Source organism: Astyanax mexicanus, chromosome 18 (assembly GCF_023375975.1).
Source record: "Astyanax mexicanus isolate ESR-SI-001 chromosome 18, AstMex3_surface, whole genome shotgun sequence".
NCBI lineage: Eukaryota > Metazoa > Chordata > Actinopteri > Characiformes > Acestrorhamphidae > Astyanax > Astyanax mexicanus.
Window position 1 is genome coordinate 38379523 of NC_064425.1, and position 20679 is coordinate 38400201.

At 39.2% G+C, this 20679-nt stretch overlaps 1 protein-coding gene across 1 annotated transcript in view; it reads right to left on the reverse strand.

The window, feature by feature from the left end:
• serpine2 (serpin peptidase inhibitor, clade E (nexin, plasminogen activator inhibitor type 1), member 2) overlaps positions 1-18017 on the reverse strand; it is a 29464-nt gene extending 11447 nt beyond the window's left edge. Inside the window, exons 1-5 of the mRNA XM_007237463.4 lie at positions 17844-18017; positions 10230-10528; positions 7562-7789; positions 6513-6710; positions 17-218 (exon numbers count right to left, since the gene is read on the reverse strand). Of these exons, the coding sequence (XP_007237525.3) occupies positions 17-218; positions 6513-6710; positions 7562-7789; positions 10230-10497 (896 nt within the window). The 5' untranslated portion in view covers positions 10498-10528; positions 17844-18017. The remainder of the gene's footprint in view (positions 1-16; positions 219-6512; positions 6711-7561; positions 7790-10229; positions 10529-17843) is intronic.
• Between the last annotated feature and the right edge of the window lie 2662 nt (positions 18018-20679).

Here is a 20679-nt window from a genome sequence, read left to right on the forward strand (position 1 = left end):
TTACAGCTCTGCTTACTTTGGCAGTAGGAGGCGGATCTTCCCCTGTCGCATCACGCCTGTAGACCAACTGGACACTGTTGTTGTGGAGAGGTGAGGCATGATGGCTGCCAGCGGTGTGGCCTCCTCAGACGGCAGAGCAATGAACATGCTCATGGTGTTGCCGTGATACGGTAACTCGATCACCTTATACTTGACACCATCAGGAGTACTGGCCACGCCTGAGTGGAAGAAAAGAAAGAACACTGTGCTTAAAAAATGTGGGAAGGTATGGAAGGATAGCTGAAGCTGGTGCTGTAATGATAAACTTCAACACAACAGAATGTTTTCAATATGACAGAGGAAGAGAGAGGTCGGGTGTGTGTGAGCTGATTTCATGACATTCTGTTTTCACTCGTTTTTAATCGCTCAGGTTTGCAAAAGATCATTTCAAACCGGCCTCAGTAAAATCTTAATAATAATAATATATATAAAAAAAACCCCGAAGTTTCAAAAGGGCACTTTGGTTGATAAAGGGCAGAGTAAAGGGCTGATGTCTATGTCTGCATGCCTCTGGACCTGGCAGAAAGGAATTCTTTATATGTGTGAATGAAATAATAGTATATGTAAGTTATTTCAATATTAGAGTGAATAGATGCTTTTATAATGGAAACCCTATCGGCAAAATAGGTTGAATCAAGGAATACAGGTTACATATATAATCCTGCAGCACATTTATCCACAACTGTTGATACAGCTTGGCCTGTAGATCCTGCTCCCAACTTCTCCCACAAAGCTGCTTGATTAAGTGACAAATCTGATGACCATGCAGATCAGCCAAGAAACTATTGCAATCTATTGAAGGAATTTCTGGAAAACCCTTGCAGTGTGTGGATGAGGATTATCCTGCTGAAAAATGCCACTTGAAAGCCCTGCCATGAGTGGCAACAACAGATGTGGCTGCACATATCACAACACTTAGCTGTTATTGTCCCTCGTATCACTACTATAGGTGACTGACTGCCATTTGTGATCGATGCTCCCCAGAGAATCACACCAGCAGTTGGGGCAGTGTGTCGCTCCACAAAAAAAAGCAGGATTTAAATATTCACCACAAGTTCTTCATACTTGACAAAACAAAACTGCTGTCAGATCCAAACAGATCCTAGATTCATTTCTAAAGAAGACAGTTTAGATTTCTGGTTTGCGATTGCAAAAGATGGCAACAAAGCTGGCAGACTGGCAGCCTCCATGACAAGCAATTAGTTGAACCACCATCCTGCTCCTTGCTACACAGTATATTACAAAGTACTGGAAAATTGTAAAAGATTTTATTTATGGATTTTAAACTCTCCAATTCAAATAAATTTCCTAAAAATAGTGGTACATGTTTGGATGGCTTGTTTTGGGAATGACCACACAAAAAGTGGTGCGTTGTTATCTGTTGAGTGAGGTTAAACACTGGCCAGAGAGCTCATGGTAAGGTAATGTGAATTATGGGAGTTGTAGTGAGGTCTGATAGTGGGTACAGGTGAATTATGGGGGTTGTAGTGAGGTCTGATAGTGGGTACAGGTGAATTATGGGGGTTGTAGTGAGGTCTGATAGTGGGTGCAGGTGAATTATGGGAGTTGGAGTGAGGTCTGATAGTGGGTGCAGGTGAATTATGGGAGTTGTAGTGAGGTCTGATAGTGGGTGCAGGTGAATTATGGGAGTTGGAGTGAGGTCTGATAGTGGGTGCAGGTGAATTATGGGAGTTGTAGTGAGGTCTGATAGTGGGTGCAGGTGAATTATGGGAGTTGAAGTGAGGTCTGATAGTGGGTGCAGGTGAATTATGGGAGTTGGAATGAGGTCTGATAGTGGGTGCAGGTGAATTATGGGAGTTGTAGTGAGGTCTGATAGTGGGTGCAGGTGAATTATGGGAGTTGGAATGAGGAGGTCTGATCATGGGTGCAGGTGAATTATGGGAGTTGGAGTGAGGTCTGATAGTGGGTGCAGGTGAATTATGGGAGTTGTAGTGAGGTCTGATAGTGGGTGCAGGTGAATTATGGGAGTTGGAATGAGGAGGTCTGATAGTGGGTGCAGGTGAATTATGGGAGTTGGAGTGAGGTCTGATAGTGGGTGCAGGTGAATTATGGGAGTTAGAGTAGTGTCTGACAGTGGGTGCAGGTGAATTATGGGAGTTGGAGTGAGGTCTGATAGTGGGTGCAGGTGAATTATGGGAGTTGTAGTGAGGTCTGATAGTGGGTGCAGGTGAATTATGGGAGTTGTAGTGAGGTCTGATAGTGGGTGTATGTGAATTATGGGAGTTGTAGTGAGGTCTGATAGTGGGTGAAGGTGAATTATGGGAGTTGTAGTGAGGTATGATAGTGGGTGCAGGTGAATTATGGGAGTTGTAGTGAGGTCTCATAGTGGGTGCAGGTGAATTATGGGAGTTGTAGTGAGGTCTCATAGTGGGTGCAGGTGAATTATGGGAGTTGTAGTGAGGTCTGATAGTGTGTGCAGGTGAATTATGGGAGTTGTAGTGAGGTCTGATAGTGAGTGCAGGTGAATTATGGGAGTTGGAGTGAGGTCTGATAGTGGGTGCAGGTGAATTATGGAAGTTGGAGTAAGCTCTGATAGTGGGTGCAGGTGAATTATGGGAGTTGTAGTGAGGTCTGATAGTGGGTGTATGTGAATTATGGGAGTTGTAGTGAGGTCTGATAGTGGGTGCAGGTGAATTATGGGAGTTGGAGTAAGCTCTGATAGTGGGTGCAGGTGAATTATGGGAGTTGTAGTGAGGTCTGATAGTGGGTGCAGGTGAATTATGGGAGTTGGAGTAAGCTCTGATAGTGGGTGCAGGTGAATTATGGGAGTTGTAGTGAGGGCTGATAGTGGGTGCAGGTGAATTATGGGAGTTGGAGTAAGCTCTGATAGTGGGTGCAGGTGAATTATGGGAGTTGTAGTGAGGGCTGATAGTGGGTGCAGGTGAATTATTTAAATAGACTTTTAATCCTGTGAGCACAAATGAAGAACTGCAGGCAGGAGTGTGTAATAAAGTGGAGGACAATGACTGGAGAACAGTGTTTAAAAACTCCAGCAGCACTGCTGCATCTGATTCACTCACTGTACCACCACAACACACACTAACACCTCATACACCACCACAATATTAATCAGAGCTAATCACTGCAGTGCTAATACATTAATATATTATACTTGCTTTGTGGTGTTTTTCTCTCCTGTGGAGTGAAAGTAGGATAATAATAAAGTATCTAGAGAAACAGGTACAGAACTACCTATAATTATTATAGAAATACAGAGTGTGCTATATGATCGCTGTAGCTGAAAAACAGACAATGGGTGCATTATAATATTCTTTTTTTTTCTCCTTGTACATGTAACATTTTTCTCTTCAGCGGTACAAGAACATAACATATCACTTTACCCACAGACCACAAACAAGTTTATCTCCTTACTAAAAGCAGGAGACGTCCCAAGTCTGGAGATCTCTGATCTCCTGATTCGGCCACAACAGAATGCCCACCTTTGTATTGTAAACAATCATCTCAGTTTTCCGAAAGCCCTGTGTTATGCTGACCAAAACCCACTCTGAACAGGAACACAGCCAGTCAGACCTCCTTCTGGTGTGACAGGGGGCTCGCATTAAACTGATATCCTGAATCCAGACAAAGTCTTAATATATAAATATAAGAAAACAACATAACTTCCTGCACAAGGCCAAATTTTGTGCAACACACGCTTATACACTGAGGTAAACCTTCAGAACAAAAAAAGGGTAGCCACATACATATTTTTTTCTCTTATACAGGCCTAAATCAGAGACAAAAAAGGATTTCTTACATTAACTGTAACTTTTATTTGGTTTCAGACCGTATGAATCTAAGATATTTCCTTTTTTATCTGATTAACGTTATTTAATTTAATAATATACATCCATTCTTGCAGTTCAACCCTATTACACATTCCAAAAACGTTGGGAGAGGGGGCAATTAAGTGCTAGTAGATGCTTTATAAGATTTCAAATGGGTGATGTTAACAGGTAATTTTAATTAGGATTTCATACAACAGCAGTATTCACGAAAAGCTGAGTTTTTGAGTATTCTTCCTCCTCAAAGAAAGATTAGATTTGCACATTTCTCCCAATTATACATTATATAATTAAACCATTCAATGAATGTAAAAGAATGTCGGTGTTTAAAGGTTCTTAAATGTTAACCATATCTAGAAATGTTGTCACGTTGTGAGCTCCAGACCAAATAAAAACTGACCATCTAGACTGTTATCAGCAGCCAGTCTGAAAACCAGGGTCTGTCATGGTATGGATGTGTCAGTACACTTTTGTGATGCAACATTAATGCAGACATATACTCTGACATCTTAGAGCAACATATGCTGCCTTAAAGATTATAACTTTTCCAAGGACTTCCAGACATTTTTCAATAAGGCAATGCAAAACCACATACTGCATACATGAAAAAAGGCATAGCTGTGGAAGAAGAGGGTACGGGTGCAGAAACTGGACTGGACTGTCTGCAGTCCTGATCTGTCCTCAACAGAGAATGTGTGGAGAATTTTGCAGCTATAAATGTGATAATTATCCTGTAACTTTGTGCATCTTAAGACATGTTTAAATAAAGAAATAACACCTGAAACACTTTTACTATTACTTGGTATCCTCAGTGCCAAAATGTCTTTTAAATGCTGTGAGAAGGAAGGGTAGCATTACAAAGTAATATATGTTTTACCATCCCAACTGCAGGAATGGAGTTATATTAATAAATATATTGGTTTCTTACTGTCTGCAAAGTAAATGTAAGAAACATTGTGCACCAACTGTGATTCAGCCTTTATCAAGGGCTGTACGGAAATATTGATATTCAGTATTTTTTTTTTGTAAAACTGTATTGATTATTTATCACAGGTATGAATTTAGTGGTTTGTTTATTGTACGCATTAGATGGCAGTGTTGTACTCACTGTTCTGTTTGGATAAAAAGTAAACTTTTCTTTTACTCAGATTTTATAAATACAATAGTTTGTTTACAATGACAGTTTTTATGTTTGTTTTTTTACTATGGTAAGTTTAACGTCGCAATATCACAATAAACTGAATCGTGACCCCTGTGTTGCAATGTACAGGGGTTGGACAATGAAACTGAAACACCTGGTTTTAGACCGCAATAATTTATTGTGGTGACGGACAGTTCTGGTGGAAACAGGAGAGTTGAGGTGCACATTGAATTCTGCCATGATTTGATCAGCCGTGGTTTTATGTTTTTTGGATACGATCCGGGTTAGCACCCGAACATCCCTTTCAGACAGCTTCCTCTTATAGCGTCCACAGTTAATCCTGTTGGATGTGGTTGGTCCTTCTTGGTGGTATGCTGATATTACCCTGGATACCGTGGCTCTTGATACTTCATAAAGACTTGCTGTCTTGGTCACAGATGTGCCAGCAAGACGTGCACCAACAATTTGTCCTCTTTTGAACTCTGGTATGTCACCCATAATGTTGTATGCATTGCAATATTTTTAGCAAAACTGTGCTCTTACCCTGCTAATTTAACCTTCACGCTCTGCTCTTACTGGTGCAATGTACAATTAATGAAGCTTGGCTACCAGGCTGGTCCAATTTAGCCATGAAACCTCCCACACTAAAATGACAGGTGTTTCAGTTTCATTGTCCAACCCCTGTATATTGTATTGCCAAGTTCTTGCCAATAAACAGCCCTATTTTTAACCTAGTCTGTAAATAGGTTTTTGCTTCATGTACAAATGAATAAAGTTACACTTTACTATAACACCGTTCAAGACACTCAATTCCTCTTTACAATTAACACTCTCTACAAACAGTCTCTACACTCAAAACACACACACACACCGACAAGAAGCAGCAGCCAATCAAACACAGCATACTCTTAACTGGAAATGCCCACCCACTTAGAGGACCACATCAGACACTAAGGGCATTGTCTCAGGACAGAGTTCCAATCCATATCTAAAAAACATATTTACACATTTTGCACATATACATACTCTCACACACACATGCACACTCGTAGAAACTTTAGATTAACCAGTGTCTAACCAATTAAGATGATCTCCTGTTTTTGGACTGTAAGAAAAAAAAGTCCGCAGATGAACCCAGGGAAACGCACAGGGAGAACATGCAATCTTTAAGCAGGTAGGGAACCCAAGACCCCAGTGCTGAAAGGTGAACCACCAAGCCACAGCACCCCCCAACATACAAGCAGCACAATACATGAACCCCCTTTTTACACACACTTTAAAGTTTAATGGCAGGGCTCCTGTGAGTAACAGATGCCTCTACACTACTGGCAAATACACTGACATCCAGATTTTTAATGTTATTTTTCAATTTTTTTTTTTATATGCAATTAAAAATGCATATAAATGTGTGAAGAGGAAATCTCCACATTTTCAGAAAATGTTAAATGTGGTGAAAACCCAAGCAAGGAGAAGTTTCCAGCTGCTCTCATAATTAAATAAAACTCCACAGGAATGCTGAGTCTCACCCATGTTGTAGACTGAAAGCTGGGACATCATGGGCACTTTGTAGGATTTTCCGTCTCCAGCTGTGAAGCTCCTCATCTTGGTGCTCTGGGCTTGGAAGCGTGACTTCCACAGGCCTTTGAAGTAGATGGAATTCACCGCCACCAGCCGCGTCAGAGCTGGGTCCAGCATATCTGGCTGCACAAGGTTCTGGATGTGGCCTAGAGGGGGACATGTGTTAACATAAAAAACTATCAAAATGCTTTTAAACCAAAGGAGCTTAAGATGGGGAAAGTCTCTTACAGTGTCCCTAAGCGACATATAATGAACATCTTAAGAACATCACAGGACAGTGTGTGACTGTGATCTATGATCTTATTTAAAGTTATACAGTATGTTGGTGTGCTCAGTTACATTACTGAAGATAAAACTAGCTCTTTTTAAAAAAAACTAAAAGTGTATTTTTTGTAGATATTAATCTTAAAACAGTAATACTTTCTTCATCACAATACGAGAAAACTACCCAAACTATTAAATTAATCACAACAACATTATGTCATTATGTCATGTCAAGACTTAATCATTTAATAGTGGATATTTAAAGGTAAATAAAATAATAAATGTAGAGTACAATTTTGATTAATAGATTTGCAAAATGGTATTAAAATTTTATTACTTATTTTTTTAGCTCTTGAACTTAACAGTAGCAGTGGTGTATTTATATCGCTCAATAAAAGTGCTGATATGCCAGTAAGCGTAAATAACAGAATAAAACTGGCACCAAATATGGTAACATGATTAATTGGCTTTAGGAAAAAAATTACGTTTCCAGAAGTATCACGTTTTAACATGTTAATATTAACAGCACTAAAAAACATGCATGAGCTGCTCAATTAATTTAACAAATTCATTTTTGTATTTTGTATCAATATTCAGAATTTGGTCTGGGATCTTATGGGTTAAAGAGCTCCCAGTGTTTTAAAGACACTACAGGATCTGACATTTCTCATGGCCTATTTGTCCTTCTGCTAAATGCTAATGCTACTTTCTTTGATACCACAATGTTTCATACCCTTCGTTTTGTTGCTGACCCACTCATTGATGGTGTCCGCAGCCTGCTGTGGATTTCCGTAGTCGAGGGTCCGGCTATCAGCCATGAAATTGTCCCTGCTGGCTTCCAGGAAAGCGTCATGCATGCTGAAGCCCTCCCTGGCAAAGAGAGCATTAGCAATGGTTACGAGGTCTGCGTTCGTCTTGGATGTCAGGACCTTGTGGAGCTTCCTCAGCATCTTATAGGGACCTGCGGGAGAGAGTGAAGCTTTCAGTCTGGTGGTCTTTAGACATTTCCTCCAGACACAAAAAATTATTAAATGCTAAATGTGGCCCAGGTTCAGACCTCAGTAATATTGCTATCAGGGAGGAAACTGTTATGGAAAAGCATTTTCCATCTAACTTTGTATTAATAAAAAAAAAAGCTACTGCTAAACTGATGTCAAGATAACCTAATTAAAAATTCTTTTGCAGCATGCCACAGTTCATATTACATTCATATTGCAATTCTCAATAGTATTTTAAACCTGAATTCATTTAAATGAGGCACAATACAGGCAGCCAATCAGAACAGAGCTCATTTATGTAATATCAATTTTATGCCAGGTTTACACTACAGAACTTGGCAGATTGTTCTAGCCTCCACACTACACCATGTGCTTGTGGTTTACACATTACACCACTGATCAGCAAGAGTCACAAATTACAAGAACTTTCACCAGGAGTCTGTCTGCTCTCCAAAATGAACAGCAATTAGACTTTTGTTGCTTTTTCCCAAAACAGCCTAAGATCTAAAACTTGAGCTATCATTGTGTAATGTAAACTTAATTGGCCTTAAAGGCATAACAAAAGCTGCATTTTAAAAAGTAGTATTATGCGATATTTGTTTTTTTTCACAACAAAATTCACAAAAAAAATCAGTTTACCATCAAAATTCTGTTATTTTTGTAAGCCATGAAAATGTATAATGCTACTACTTTAAGTTTAAGTTGTAACAAGAGGTCAGAAAATTATGCTCATTTTTAGAACATAAAGCCAACTACAGTTTTATGTCATGATATCTTATATTAGATCACACTTTTCCTTCCTTTCCTGTTGTACGGGATCCAAAGAACACACATACACGAAATGTCGACTTAATTAGATAAAAGTACCTCAGATATAGAGAGCTGGATAGCTTAACATGTTTATTAAGTTCACTTTAGCTCAGCAGGTTGCTCAGATTCATAGAGAGGGGGCGGGGCCATGAAATGCTCATGATTGATCAAGGTAATGCTGAGAATATCATTAGCCTTTTAGGACTGTCCATTCTACATCAGGAGGAATGGGTGGTCCTAAAAGTGTGTCAGGTCTATATCAGCATGATTTGATTCACTATAGCATTATAACACTTAGTGATGGGACGATACCACTTTTTTCAGCTCTGATTCGATTATTTCCATTTATTACTTCGAGTATACACAAGTGCATTTAATGTAAATGCATTCCAAAGTCATTTATTTGGCACACTTTATGTACAAACACACAATAGTTTTCTTTCAAATTAAATATAAATATAATAAAAAAAGTTAAATATAAAAAATGTTAAATATTAAATACAGGGCTCTAAAAATTTTTTTTTGCACTGGTTGCGCAGGAGATTTTTATTTTGACACGTAGCTTAGTGGATTAGCTGCAATGGCTAACGGCTAATCGGCGACGCTAACTGTATTTCCAACCTAGATTAATCACTGTTTTTTAATAATAGATTGATTAGTTAGTGCTGGTTAGTGTGAGTAGGATCTGTTTTTCGATATTTGATGTGGATAATGACTGTAGTTCACTTGAATAACTTATTATATTCACAATGCCGGAATGCTGCTGATGGCCCGATGCTAGCTAGACTAACAGACTGCAGAGATGGCACTAACAGATTGCAGAGATGGCTAACGGCTAACTGGCGATGCTAACTGTATTTCTTGACCAAATTAATCGCTGTTTTTAACAGTAGATGGGTGTGTTTGTGCTGGTTAGTGTTTGTAGATCCTGTGGTTTTAAAGAATATGTGGATTATGACTATAGTTTACTCCAGTCTGTAGTTCACTTTTTACCTTTACAACACCAGAATGCAGTTATCGGTTCAGTGCTAGCTAGGCTAACAGACTGCTGGTGTTAATCTATTCACCCCTCTGACGCTGACTTTACAAATATTACAAGTAGAAGTTCTGCTGTTCGACGTTTCCAAAGTGAAAAGTCTTCAGACAATCGACATTTTTTTGTAGACAAACAACTAAAGTTTATCAGTCAGCTGCTGGGGGTTCTGGGTAAAGTGTGGAACTGGAATCTGGATCAGTGATGAGTTTCGTGTTATTGTTACAGCGTGTTTATTGTCCAGCTCAAGCTGCGGACTGGAATATGAATCATTAAGTGGATCGGTCGTGCTCGCCCGATATCCGATACACTGATTACGTCAATATCAGCCCCAATACCGATATTGTATTGGATCAGTCCCATCCCAAATTATACTTTCATTCCTGCGATACCAATGAAATACAGAATATATTTATTTTATTCACTAAACATATTTATCAGACATACTTTGTACATTATCCTGAGAAGCCGGATTAACTTAATTACAAAAATATATATATTTAGACCTTAAATAAATTATAAGTGATACCCTTCTGATAATTTTAAACTCCTCCTCTTACCTTTGTTCCTATAATGAAGTCCTCCAATGAGCTGGCGCTTGGTGGGGCCGTGGGCTCCAGGCAGCAGCATGCCGAGAATGGAGGCTACACCGTGGGGGGAGATAACCACATTATCCTGAGGCTTTGCCTTTACCACTTGCTGAAACACCTGCAGGCCCAGGTCAGAGCCCCTTTCACCATACGATGGAGGAGCCGTCTCAGGCCCTGCTCCACACAGCATAAACACTGCCAGCAGCACCGACATGCACAGCACACACACACGCGACATGGTGAGGCGTCAGTCGCTCAGGAACCCTGACCTGGGGAAGGGAAAAATAAAGTGTTATTATTATTATTATTATTCAGTATAATGTGTGACATGTAGCCTGTAATGGATTTTGTTGTTTACATACAGTACCAGTTATAAATTGGACACACTTTAGCTTTTTCATTGTTATAAAATGCTCAGCGTTTGTAGATTAATAAAAGTAGCACCTCTTGATTAGATGACAGCTTTGCACATCTTGGCTGGATTTTCTCAGTCAGCTTTATGAGGTAGAGTCACCTGGAATGTTCAGCTTTCAGTTAACAGCTGTGCTGAACTTGTCAGGAGTTCATTACTAGAATGTATTGCCTCTAAATGTGTTTGAGAGTATCAGTTGTTTAACACTTTTAAGTTACTACATGATTCCTTATGTGTTCCTTCATAGTCTGAATGACTTTAGTATCAATTTACAATGTAGAAAAAAAATACTAAATGAGAATTCCAAACTTTTGACTGGTACTCTATATATTGTCGAAAAAATACAAAACACTGGAGACAGAAACTCAATGGGAGAGGGATAATGAGCTCACTCATACGGTTTACACTCAACACGGTCTCTAAAAGTGCCTAAATACAAGAAATAACAAGTTTACTCACTAAATATCATCACTATTCGCATTTAATCTACTGGCATTTAAATGCTATGTTCAGATGTTAATATCGTTTTAAAGTAGTAGCGAAAACTAGGCACAGGTTCCGCACACACAGGAAGCAGAGACAGAGAGACTTGGTAGAAATCATTGTTGACAAATCGCGTCCTCCGCAGCAGCAGACAGAGATGCAGACTTAATAAACCGAGGGACAGACTGAGCGGTAAAGTGTAGCACGTACACAGGTAACGTTAGGATAACACAGGGACTTTAAGGTGATGGAGGTAATGTTAGGATAACACAGAGACTTTGAGGTGATGGATGTAATGTTAGGATAAAACAGGAACTTTAAGGTGATTGAGGTAATGTTAGGGTAACACAGGGTCTTTGAGGTGATGGAGGTAACGTTAGGATAACACAGAAACTTAGAGGTGATGGACGTAATGTTAGGATAACACAATTAGTATTTGCATACTTCCCAAAATCTGGCAGCCGTGCTCCCTTATCCTGATAAAATAGCAAACGGTCAAGACTGAGAAGGGTTGGATGAGAAGCAGCGTCCTTTTTAGGCTGCATAATTTTATTTGAAATATTTAGGTTAAAGGTGTGTTGAAAGGCTGCATAGAAGTTTGAATCTGTAGCCTCTATGCTGTGGATCAACCTGTTTTAAAAAGCACTCAAACAAGTGAAATAACAGATTTTAAAACTGATAAATGATAAGTAAAAGATTTGCAATTTAAGCATGACTAAAGTAAGTGTAAAAAAGTATAAAAGTAATATTAGCAAAGGTGTGCCCACACTGAATAAGAGTAAAACAGTGTCAACATAGTTGCGTTGCATGAATTCATAAAGCAGCACCTGTTTGTAGCCTGATACAAATACATTTCATAGCTGTAGGAGGAAGCACCTTTAATCTAAATATTTAGAATTGAGCTGTTATATCAGAGGAATTCAGAAAATACGTATTAGAGATGATAAAATTTGACAGTATTTGAACACACAGCATGTTTCTTTGGTGGTGCTGTTCTACGGTATAATATTGCGCAACTGTACACCATATGAACCGGTATACCGCCCAGCACTACACTAAACTTCTTATATTTAATATGTTGATGCATTATGCTTCTCTGTAACCGCACATACATAAATTACAAGTCAGTTGTGCTCCGCTAATTATGAGAGGCCGGTCTAAACCAAAAATGCCGGGGCCGAATTTTTGACCCAGTCCAGCCCTGCTGCACGGTTAGGGTGGGATAGCCTCAGTGCTAACAGACAGAGCAGCCAGGCCACAATGCTAACTAACACAGCAGTCGGCCTCAGCAAAGTTTGGAGGGGCAAGCCACAATGCTAACAGCCGGCTTCAGCAGCATTAGAGTCAGGATGCTAGCACAGCAGTCAGTCTTGGCAAAGTTGTAGAGTATTAGCTGTGATGCTAACATCTGCCCTTAGCAAAGTTTGGGCCAGCCACAATGCTAACCGCTGACCAAAAAAGAATTAGACCCATAATGCTAACAGATGAAGCAGTAAGACTTAAAGATTTGAAGCAAGTAAGCTGTGATGCTAAATGCTAATGTTTTATTTCATGTATAACAGTTTCAGACATTCTGCAGAATGTATGTCTCGTTTGTTAACAACAGTAACTTATCTAAACTCTAATTAAACTCTAAATAAACTGCAAACAAAAACAATGTTATAAAAAGAATACCCTTAAAGCTTTACTGTAAATAATAGACTACATTTAAGGCAGAGTACTCCTACTATCATGCTGTGGATATTTTTAATCACAATATTACTTTTTCAAGATATATTGTGTATAATATGATATGGCACATTCATAGTAAAAATGCACTTTTACCATTTATTGCTATATTGAATTCACTTTTCTGCTTTCACACTGATATCAACGTAAGTGACAACTAATTGTTAATCCATAAGGTTTAATATGAGGTTGACAGACCCTTTAAAGCTTTAACAGCTTCAACTCTTCTGGGAAGGTTTTCCACAAGGTTTAGGAGTGTGTTTATGGGAATTTCTGACCATTATTCCAGAAGCACATTTGTGAGGTCAGATACTGGGGATGGGTAAGAAGGCCTGGTTCAAAATCTCCACTCCAATTCATCCCAGATGTGTTCTATCGGGTTGATGTCAGGACTTTGTGAAGGCCAGTAAAGTTCTTAGACACCAAACTTGTTCATCCTGTATCATGTATTTTTGGATTTTGCTTTGTGCAATGGTGCAAAGTCATGTTGGAACAGAAAGGAGTCCTCTGCAAACTGTTCCCGCAAAGTTGGGAGCATGAAATTGTCCAATTTTCCAAAACTTCTTGGTATGCTGATGTATTACGAGTTCATTTTACTGGAACTAAGGGGGCACGCCACTTAAATCCCACCTTCACTAAACTTTACACTTGGCACATGTAGTTACACAATACTGTTCTTCTGACAACTGCCTAACTCAAACTCATCTATTGGTCCAGAGAATACGTCTGTCTGCACTGCTCTAAAGCCCAGTGGCAGGGTGCTTTACACCACTGCATCCGACACCATTACACCATTGTCCGTGGAGATTTAAAGCTTTAATGGAGCTACTTGGCCATGGAAACCCTCTCCATGTACAGTGCCTTGCAAAAGTATTAAAGTAAAACCTGTGGCTGAGGTTTTGTGGTGTTTAATGTGAGAACAGGCTTTTAACAAGTCATGTGGTTTTATATGTGAAAGGCAGTGTTTTGGTTCTGGAGTAGAAATACTACTTAAATTGAGGTGAAGAGGTAAACATACGTCACAGTCTGCTACAGTCCTCCAAACTTCATGTGCATCTTTAGATGAGCTCAATAACAGTAGAGAGCTACAGTGCCTTGCAAAAGTATTTTCAACAATTTTGTCACATTTCAGGCTTTTGTTAAGAATCAACAAGACGTGGGTGGAACACAATCGTGAAGTGGAACAAAATTTATTGGATATTTAAAACTTTTTTTAGAAATAAAAAACTGAAAATGGGCGTGCAATATTTTTCTGAGGTTGGATGGAGAGCGTTGGTTTGTGAACGGCAGTTTTCAGCTCTTTCCACAGATTCTCGATTGGATTCAGGTCTGGACTTTGACTTGGCCACTCTAACAACTGGATATGTTTATTAGTGTACCGTTCCACTGTAGATTTTGCTTTATGTTTTGGATCATTGTCTTGTTGGAAGATAAATCTCCGTCCCAGTCTCGGGACTTTTTCAGACTCCAACAGGTTTTCTTCCAGAATGGTCCTGTATTTGGCTTCATCCATCTTACCATCAATTTGAGCAGGCCCAAACCATGATGTTGCCACCGCCATGTTTGACAGTGCGGATGGTGTGTTCAGGATGATGAGCTGTGTTGCTTTTTTACACACAGGTGGATTTTATGTATCATCATCATCATCACTCATTTAGGTCAACATTGGATCATTCAGAGATCCTCACTGAACTTCTGGAGTGAGTTTGCTGTACTGAAAGTAAATGGGCCGAATAATATTGTATGCCCCACTTTTCATTTTTTTTATTTCTAAAAAAGTTTAAAATATCCAATACATTTCATTCCACTTCACGATTGTGTCCCACTTGTTGTTGATTTTTCACAAAAAATCCAATTTCATATTTTTATGTTTGAAGCCTGAAATGTGGCAAAAGTATGAAAAGTTTAAGTTTAAGCACTGTAGCTCTCTATGCTCTACTGTTATTGAGCTCATCTAAAGATCACATGAAGTTTGGAGCACTGTAGCAGACTGTGACGTATGTTTACCTCTTCACCTCATTCTAAGTAGTAGTATTTCTACTCCAGAACCAAAACACTGCCTTCCCATATAAAACCACATGACTCGCTAAAAGCCTGTTCTCACAGTAAACACCACAAAACCTCAGCCACAGGTTTTCCCTTTAACTAAACAATCCCTGCAACCCTGTGTCCTCTGACTAACACAGTCTAAACCCTCCCAAACCCACAGCGCCGTCCAATCTCTCCCAAACACACACTCTCTTTCCCTGCTGAGGTCACAGTCTATTCACAGCTATTCAATTAGCCTCTGTCTGAGAGCAATAAACCCGTCTAATAAAGAGCAATAAAGCCCCGCCCCCTCTGAGAAGGACACTTCCCTCATCCACGATGTGAGTCTACTTTTCTTCTCTCCTTTCTTCTGTGCTTACTCTCTCTTTCTTATTCTGTTTCACTCTTTCTCTCTCGCTCTGAATCTCTCTCACTTTCACTCTTATTCTGTCTCTTTCTTACACTCTCTCACATTCTCTCTCTTTCACACACTCTCACAGACACAAACTTTCTCTCTCTCTTTTATTCTCTTTCACATTTTCTTTCTGTCTCTCTGAATATCTCTCTACCTCTTACTTTTATACTGTCTCTCTTTCTCTCACACACACACACACACACACACATTCTCTCTCTATCTTTCTTTCTCTCTCTCTATCTCTCCTCATTATTATTCCTGGAAGCACTTTCTCTCTCCCCACCGCTTTCTTTTCAGACTTTGGTCTACAGCAGCCACCCAACAACTACCTACAAAAGAAATCCAATGACACACACACATACACACACACACACACACACACATACACACTTTTCTGGACATTACCCCCTTTTTTGGCTATTGGGTTTCTTGTCACACTGCCGTGCAGCTGTGGAATTTATTCAGCTGTGTGTGTGTGTGTGTGTAAGAGAGACACAGAGAGAGACATTTATTTATAGTTAAAGAAGCAATATTGCAGGGTATTGCAAAAAACTGACATTGCAAAAGTCTTCTATTTTGTGATATATATTGCTATATTAAAATAAATACAATATTTTTTACCAAAAATGTACAGGATTGACAGGAGTCAATAATCTAAAATGTCAAAATGTTAAAAATGCACTTTGTTTATAAAAGAATGGAGTACAAATTATTATTTTGGGCAGATATAATACATACCTTTTGGTAGCTGTATCATGTATGTATCAATATTGAGAGAGCAATTTCTCCTTTTGCATCAAGCAGCAAAAAAACTCTGCATCTAATAAAATGTATCTTACTTTATATTGCATGTCCCGCAATGCGACTATGGCACATTTTCACATTATGATTACAATGTATGTATACATATACCAGAAAAACATTTTCCAGGTCATGCATTTGTTTAATATGCTGAGTCTGTATTTCCATCTTATACTAGAGGTGGGAATCTCATGGCATCTCATGATACAATATTATCGTAATACTGTGATTCTGTGATATTCGATATAATATTACAAGACAATTCTCTGCGATACTTTGCAGCATCTGTGTTACTGAAGAGGATAAAATACTCCTTAATAATCGTATACCAGGAATTATTGATTTATTAGTGTCACAGAATTTAACAGCCAACATTCTTCACTGCAGGCGATATAATATATTGCAACACTGCATATTGGTCCCATCTCTACCCTATACTGATAATCTAGATAGTTACCAGTACTTGACCAGCAGAGGGTATGCTGAATTTGATGTTGGTCATGCTTATCTATGCTTCTTCAAACTGGTTATCTAGCTAGTTTTAGCTTGACCAGGTTCAAATCCAACATACCCTATACTGGTCAAGAGCTAAGCTGGTAATTCCTAAACTCGCACAATAACTCAGACATGGTGCTGGTTTACTAGTAGTTTTAAAATTTTAGAGGAGTTCTGCATGAGAAAAAAATTCTCTTATAAAGTCCCTCAGCTCTGTAATAACCTTCCCAAAAATGTTCTGGACTCAGACACAGTCTCAATCTTTAATCTCAAATCTAGACTGAAATCATACCTGATTAGTTTAGCTTTTGGAGATTAATGTTTCCTCTTCCTCAAAGGCTGCAGATTCAGTGGTTCATTGACATACTAATGAATGTTCGACCCTCAGATTCTCATGTCACCTGTATGGCCAGATAGATGGAAGTCTCTGGAAGTGCCCACCGTCCAGGTTATGTCACCTGCCTCAAACTAGTTGCTCACTCTTCTTCACTAATGATTACATCAAAGTTCATATGAACTCTAATTAGGAATTTTCTAACAACTTCACCCCCTGGATGTTTATTGACTTCTTTTAACATTCATTTATAAGCTGTCTGACCAGAACAGGATGGGTCCCTCCTTATATAAATTACCCTTAATAATATGTGATAGTACAAGGCCCATGTAAGTCTTGGTTCCTGCCAAGGTTTCTTCCTCCTCCAGCTCTGAGGGAGTTTTTCCTTGCCTCTGTTGCTCTTTTTTCTGATTTTCCTTACTACCACATTTCTGTAAAGCTGCTTTGTGACAACATCAGTTGTAAAAAGAGCTATATAAATATGTACATAATGTAATTTGATTTGATCATCTGGCTCAACCAGCTTTAACTAGCCATGCTGTTTATTTCAGCAGTGTAGTAGTAGTAGCAATACTCATAATTACAGTAAACAGGTTATAGAGACCCTTAAAGTTCTTATATTTTATATCAAGTGTGTGTATAAAATCCCACTTTAGTAAACACAGTGTTCTCTATAACACTCATAAACAGACATAAACAGTCTGCCCTTACAGTACAATACACCACCAGAACAACTGCTTATACCCTACAGTTAACTCTGTTTAACCCTCCAGGCAACTCGCACCACAAGAAGCATCCACGAGCCACGTAAAAACAGTTTAGAGCATTTACACTGTTAAACAAGCAAATAATTCAGTATAAAAAACTGTTCCACTGAAGCGCTCCTACCTTCTTCTGGAGGAAAACAGGCAGACGGTACACTGCTGCTCCCAGAGGGCGTGTAAGTGTGAGTTAGTGAGTTGGTGTGTGTGTGAGTATATATGTGGTGTGTGTGAGAGGGTGTGTGTGAGTGTATGAGTGTGTAATAAGGCGCTGGATCTGCTCTCCAGACTGCGCGTTATTTTGGAGCCGCCTCCCGGTTTATTTTGGTCGGGGTCTGACCGAATGGCCCCGCCCCCCGAGAGCTGCGGCTCCGCCCACAGTAGCTGAATCTGAGCGCGCGGATACTCCACACACTGCGGTAAGATTTTACACTTACACTTCTGTGTAAAAGGACTTTTGGTGAAGCAAAACATGATAAAAAGTATTTACCTTTATCGAGTAGCTCACCATCGCTCTCCCACAGCTTTCTGGGATCCAGTAATTTTGTACTTTTTGCCCATATTAGGGCATAATTTGCCCTGATAAATCGCTTTTTACATAGTTATCCAAGCTCAAAGTAACTTAACACCACCTGTCTAGAGCCCTGACAAGGCATTAATAACTTAAAAAGTGCACAAGAAGCTTATTAAACACCACTGTTTACATCCTGTGCCGCTAGCTTTCAGCTTCGTGCGCCGCCATCATTGTACTGATAATGACAGACATATATACATAGATTCCGCATATCGTAGCATCCGGCACCAGGAGGCAGGCAGTGTTGTTCCAGTTCACAGCTTTTCTAAACTAGTTCAAGTTCATTTCATACATGCTCAAAGTGAACAGTTCACATTCAAAGTTCACAATTTTAATTCTGAACTAGTTCAAAGTTTAGTTCATTTTACTTTTTTCGTGAGATATAAAAAAAAAAAACTTTTTTCACACTACAAGCTAGGAATCACTATATGTTCTTTGAAACTGCTCATTGTAGACATTTGCTCATGATACTGCAATGTGGGTTTCTTACCAGGTGATGAAAATGTTCATAAGGAATCGGTGACTGTCTCCGTGCCATCACTTCCACTAGCCATTTTTTTTTAAATTGCAGCGCTTTCTCTCACTACAGTCATTGGTCTCTCTCTCTCTCTCTCTCTCTCTCTCTGTATCTCTCTCTCTCTTGCCCTCGCGCCGCACGCTCTCGCCGTTGGTCTCTCTCTCTCTTTCTCTCTCTCTCGCTCTCGCCCCGTGCTCTTTCTCTCTCTCGCCCTCGCGCTCCGCTCTCTGTCTTTCTCTCTCTCTCTCTCTCTCTCTCTCTCTCTCTTTTGCCCTCTCTCTCTCTCTCTCTCTCTCTCTCTCTCGCTCTGCTCTCTAGCTAACGTTCATTTACAGGGATGTCTGCCGTTCATGACACATAATGTGAACTAATTCACGTTCAAGTTCTTTATTAAAAAATGTGTTGCGTTCAGTTCAATGTTCACAAAAAAATGAGCGTGTTCAATGAACGCTTTCTTTTGAACTCGTTCACGCACAACACTGGAGGCAGGCTATGCAGAATTTATGTATATATGTCTATCATATCAGTACAATGATGGTGGCGCATGGAGCTTAAAGCTAGCAGCACAGGAAGTAAACAGTGGTTTTTAATAAGCTTCTTGTGCATTTTTTTGAAGAAGTAAAAAAAAGTAAACCTTTAAGAAGTAAAACATAAAAAATCTCAGCACCTACCAATTGGGGATGAGCACTAAGTTTGGAGAGCCTTTAAAAGGATCACATTTATTTGATTAGGCATAATAAATGAGCTTAAATCACACTCTCAGCACAGGCCATTATCCTAGCACAGTATTTTCATGACACAAGAACATTTTCTCATCTTTCCTTCGATGCCCCAAAAATAATTTTCAAACATTTTAAATAATATTTTGCTATATCAAAAGAAGGCAGAGTTAAACATAGGAATGAAGTAATTAATAAAGAGCATTGACTGGAACAAACCATCTGCATTACATGAAGTAACTACACTGCAGTGCAACTTACACAAACTGGACTTTTACTGTCAAAACATCACACTTACTAGACAAACTGCAGTGCAGCCAGTGTTAAGTAGAGGCCTTGCATTCACATTGTATATAAACATTTACAGTGCCTTGAAATAATTCCATTAAACTGAGCAGAGTGAGGTGCTTCCCTGTCAAACACTTTGAAATACTACACTGCAGCACCAATCATTGCATTTCTAACTCTTAATAAAAATGACCCTGTTTAGCATTGAATTTAATATATTAGGCATTTCCAAACATCATGAGCCTTAATATATCTCTGTGTGTTTTTATCAGCATTAATGCTGCATCACAGAAATGTACTGGCCCACCCCATAGCATGACAGACCATGTTGCACATGTTCCACATGTTGCTGATAACAGTCTGGATGTTTTTTCTCTGGATGAATTTCTTCTAAAATGCTGATTTATCCGACCATGGTGTTCAATTCCACTGTGTGATGGTCCATCCCAGATGCCTCCAAGCCCAGAGAAGTTAACCTAAGGCTCCTCCAGTGCCAGTCTGCACTTCCGTAGGGCCCTAAGCAAGATTCTGAACCTCCTACCTGAACTTTGTGAGCCAAAATGTGAGAATTTCTGAAGCTATATATAGTAGATATAGTTAAATGTAATTAAGATGATATAGGAGAGGTATAATAATTACAGTCATGTACTGCCTCTACACTTCTCCTCACATAGTTCCTACTTTAACCTGCCAGAGATTCATGTTCGAAATACATGCCAATATTGACACGTTTAACCAGGCAGGTGTACAATTTAAGGTGGAATAACTATAACAGAAATAGAACAGCTCCTTCACACCTTTACTGTTTAAGGTGGAACAGAAAATTCTAATATGCAGTTGTCAAACACTATTTAATGTAACAGCA